General features: G+C 53.3%; 1 protein-coding gene across 1 annotated transcript in view; it reads right to left on the bottom strand.

Moving 5' to 3' along the window:
- Nucleotides 1-4,290, bottom strand: part of ANHX (anomalous homeobox) — a 14,796-nt gene that overhangs the window by 8,071 nt on the left and 2,435 nt on the right. The window contains exons 4-6 of the mRNA XM_069081499.1: nucleotides 3,419-3,605; nucleotides 2,599-2,731; nucleotides 1,205-1,530 (exon numbers count right to left, since the gene is read on the bottom strand). Coding sequence (XP_068937600.1) covers nucleotides 1,205-1,530; nucleotides 2,599-2,731; nucleotides 3,419-3,605 — 646 coding nt within the window. The remainder of the gene's footprint in view (nucleotides 1-1,204; nucleotides 1,531-2,598; nucleotides 2,732-3,418; nucleotides 3,606-4,290) is intronic.

Consider the following 4,290-nt stretch of genomic DNA (forward strand, 5'->3'; position numbering starts at 1 on the left):
CCCTGTTCTAAGGCCTTCCCAGATCTGACATCCCCTGTTCTAAGGCCCCTTCCAAAAACCAACCAATCCATTGACATTCATTAAGTGCCTGTTCGTCAGGTGCTGTTCTAATGTGGCACAGTGCCAGACACTGTGCTAATGGTCTTGGAGCAGTGGATGTCAGGATGGGAAGGATGCTAGAATATGGTTTCGCATCCCATCTTTGCCACTTCCTGCTGATGTGACTCTGGGTAGGTTATGCTGGGGTCTCAACACCCCACACAACTGTCTAGGGTTCTGGGTGCTCAATAGCTGGCAAGCTGTCCTGGTAGAGGGAAGACCCGTCCCTCCCCACAGAAGGCCCTTTCCTTTATGGTTCACTCTAGGGGGATGGGCTTCCTAGGCCACACTCCGGGAGAGAGCCCTGGTATGCATTCCTGAGAAGGAAGAGCAGGAAAGGGCCAGAAGTTATCAAAAACTGGCTGCTAAGGGCCTCATAGTGCACAGAGAGAGTCATCTTTCTGAGTTCAAATCCGGCCTCAGATGCTTATTAGCTGTATGACCCTGAGCAAATCACTTCACCCTGTCTGCTTCAGTTTCCCCATTTGTAAAATGAGCCAGAGAAGGGAATGGCAAAACCGCTCCAGCATTTTTGCCAAGAAAACCCCAAATGGGGCCATAAAGAGTCAGACACGACTGAAATGATTGAATGACAACAGTCAAGGCTCACTCAGAGCCAGTCCTGGGCAGGAGACCCTGAGGCTGAATCACACTCACTTTCACAGCCTCAGTTTCCTATCTGAATAAAATGAGGGTGTTCTACTAGATGAGGGGTGCTTAACCTGGGGGCATGAACTTCTAAAAACAAGGCTGATAATGTTTTCTTTAGAAATAACTCGTTTCTTTTGTAATCCTCTGCACCCTGACATTATGTACTTAAAACTACAATCCTGAGAGGGGTCCAGGATTCCAACAAAGTAAAGAGCCCCTGGCCCAGAGGATCTCGATGGCCCTTCCTCCTTGGGGGTTCCAGAGGCCAGAAATAGCAAGATGGCTCTCCCTGGGCCGGTAAGGTCATGGGGCTAGAGGAGACACCCTTCCAGCCCTAAGATCTTATGACTCATAGCTGATGTGCTCCCCCCACTTCCAAGGCGCTCAATACATGCACAGAGAAGGCCTGAATTGGGAGAAGTGGAAACAGGCAGGGAGGAGGCTGAACTCTGACCTGAGGGCCTAGGATCCCAGAAGGCAGAGAGGGACCCCATGGTGGTCAGCTCCCGGGACACTCCTGGAATGGGCTGCAGGAGCCCTGGCTCTTGGGCATAGACTGTTTCCTGCACCTGGCCGGGCAGTGACTCATAGGGGCCCAGGAAGAAGCTCTTAGGCCAGGGGGCCAGGGAGGGAAGCATGGCCCCTGGCCTGCTGGCGGAGACAGGAGGGTAGACGGCAGTGCTGGGGCCTTCTCCAGGGAAGCTGGGTCCTGCTGTCAGCAGGAGGGTCTGGGGGTCCTGGCCCAGCTTTTCAACTGGCATCTCGTTGCTTCTCACAAACCTGGGGATAGAGACAAAAGCAGGGGCAGGCAGTGGAAGAGGCCGCCAGGGCACAGCATGGGAATTCTGAATGAGCTCTGACCAAGATTCCTGAGGGATGGAGCCTCAGAACTTTAGAGCACATGGTGCTGGTGTCAGACAGAGATGAACTTAGGCTGTGACAGGCAGGGAAGGAAAGGCGATCTTGGAAAACAACTGACCAAGCAGAAATTAACTATTGCATGAGGCAGCAAGAAACATTAGAACTAAATCAAAGGACTGAAAATACAGACCATGTAACCTGAGGCTTTAAAAATAAACTGAAGTGGAAAGCAGGTCAAGGAGAGGTAACTTGAGAATCCCTGGACTCTCTGAAAACCAGAATTAAGAAAAACATCTGTTAGAATCTAAGAGCAAAGTGAAGAGGGAAAGGATCTACTGCTCAGCTCACAGTGAAAACCCCCAGGAACATCAGAGTCAAAATCCAGAGTTTCCACTCAAAGAAAAAATGCTGTAAGCCACCAGAAAGAAGGGATTTGGGTACCAAAGAGCAAGAGATCACATCACACAAGGCCTGGCAGCTTCTCTTAAGAGCCAGAGAAAGGGGTGCCTACCCATTGGGGATGACTGGACAAACCAGAATGTGAATGGCATGGAATGCTGCTCCTAAGGAACATCCCAGGCCCTCCCTGATCTTGCTTTAGCTCCCACCTCCCTCTTTCATGGCCACTGCATTCTGGCCAGACTGCACTCCTCAAAGCTTCTGTCCTCTGAGGCTCCGGCTTTAGGTCCAACCAGCCCTGATGCCTGGTAGAGGTTCCTTCATTCTCATCCCTGCCTTTCACAGTCTCATCCTTCAAGGCCAGGTCAGGTCATGTAGCCTCCATAAGTGAGGATTATATTTCCCTCCACACAATCTCTACCTTTTGTGGAACTGTCTTATTTCCCATTGGATAGGGAGCTCCTCAAGAGCCGAGCCCATCTGGGCCAGGTCCCCAAACACCTGTCCCAGAGACCAGGTAGGCCTCGCATACATGGGGAGGAGGGAGAAGCTTACCCAAGGGCTGCACTGGGATCCTGCCGACCTTACCTGGCATCCAGCAGCTTGGCCATCCCCTCCTCCGGAGGGCACCTCAGACCCAGCATGGGCGGCTCCCATGCCAGCTCACAAGGACCCAGGGGGGCCTCGGGAGGCCCCAGGTGAACGTCTCCCTGGAATCCAGCTGAAAGCAGAGAAGGCAAAGCCCAAGGGGATGGGGTTAGAGGGGTCAGGGGCTCTTCGGCATCCCTGAGCAGAAAGAGCTCTGGGCCCCACCATTGTGAGTGACAATGTGTTGGAGCTGTGTGACTGTGGACAAACCAACTTTGCACAGCCTCAGTTTCCCCTTCTGTAAAATGGGAATGATCCCAGTCGTACTGAGCTCATAAGGCTGTCCTGGACATCAAGTGAGATAACAGCACTTTCTAGGTCTGGAAACCACCTTACACATGATACCTTATTTGAAGCTCTCAACAATCCTGGGGTGTAGGAACCATGTTATCCCCCATTTTACTGAGTCTGAGAGCAGTGAAGGGTTACACAGTTAGCTTCCAAATGTCTGAGGCAGGATTTGAACTCAGGTCTTCCTGGCTCTGGGCCTTAGTTTCTTTATTTGTAACATGGGGGGTGGAGTTAGATTAGATGGTTTCTGAAGCCCCCTCATGAGGCTAGGACCTTCTCAGGAAAGAGGAAAGCCCATGAACTCCCTGTCCAGCCAGCAGCCTTTTGGCTTGGGAGGGGCCTGCACCACATTCTCCATCCCCAGCCCTCCAGGACAGGACCAGGGAGGAGACAGGAACTCTCTCTGCATCTCTCAGCTGACAGGAGTTCCTTCATCTTCCCCCACATCTGGAAACAAGAGGAGACCCACCTTGGGGCTGAAGGCTGCAAGGTCCGGGGTCCAGCCAAGGCTGGGCTTCTGGGGCAGACTCCTCAGCGTGGGGAAAAGCCTGGAACTTTGGTTGTCTCTGGAGGGACGATCTCTGACGCCGGCGGTAATTGGCAAACCAGTTATAGATCTGGTGGGCATGCAGGCCCGTCTCCAAGGCCAGTCTCCCCTGCAGCCCCCAGGGAGGCAGAGAGAAATCAGAGAACCCCAGAAGTGAAGGTAATTAGATGCAATGAAAGCCACCAGAAGGTGGAAGCACACTGGAACCCAAGGTCCTGCAGCTAGTGTCTGCCGCAACCTGAGAGTACCATGGATGCCAAGGCTCCTTCTGCCTGCTTTGAGAGACCAGTCCCAACACTGCCTTTGTGGTCAGAGCCCTGTCAATGGGCTAACCATGGGCTGCCCCAGTGGCTTTCCTGCACCCACAGGACACAAGAGCTGGAGCGAAAAGGAACATTATAGACCATTTAGACCAATCCTTTGTACTCTTGGCTACCCGATGGCCAGTCTGACTCAGGCCTGCATGTAGGCTCAGAATGGTCCTGAAGACCTGCTGATCTGCCAGGAGGGGGCTCTGGCCTAGACCCTGAGCCCCAAAGCTCTTCCTGGATATACCCCCTTTCTTCGGCTAGTTCTCAAAAAAAAGTTTGACTAAGGCCCAGGGAGCCAATACACCAGCTGTTGTCACTTTCCTTGAGCTGAATGGCCAAGGGGGTATTCAAAGCTGAGCTGGACAAGCCCCCTGCCCACTGTTAGGGGAGCCTGGCCCGGCCAGCACACCTGCCCCCCTGCCCCCTGTTAGGGGGGGCCTGGCCCGGCCAGCACACCTGCCCCCCTGCTCCCTGTTAGGGGAG

The sequence above is a fragment of the Petaurus breviceps genome, unplaced genomic scaffold (assembly GCF_028583685.1).
Source record: "Petaurus breviceps papuanus isolate PSGF00001 unplaced genomic scaffold, PetGlider_PUasm1.0 99, whole genome shotgun sequence".
Classification (NCBI taxonomy): domain Eukaryota; kingdom Metazoa; phylum Chordata; class Mammalia; order Diprotodontia; family Petauridae; genus Petaurus; species Petaurus breviceps.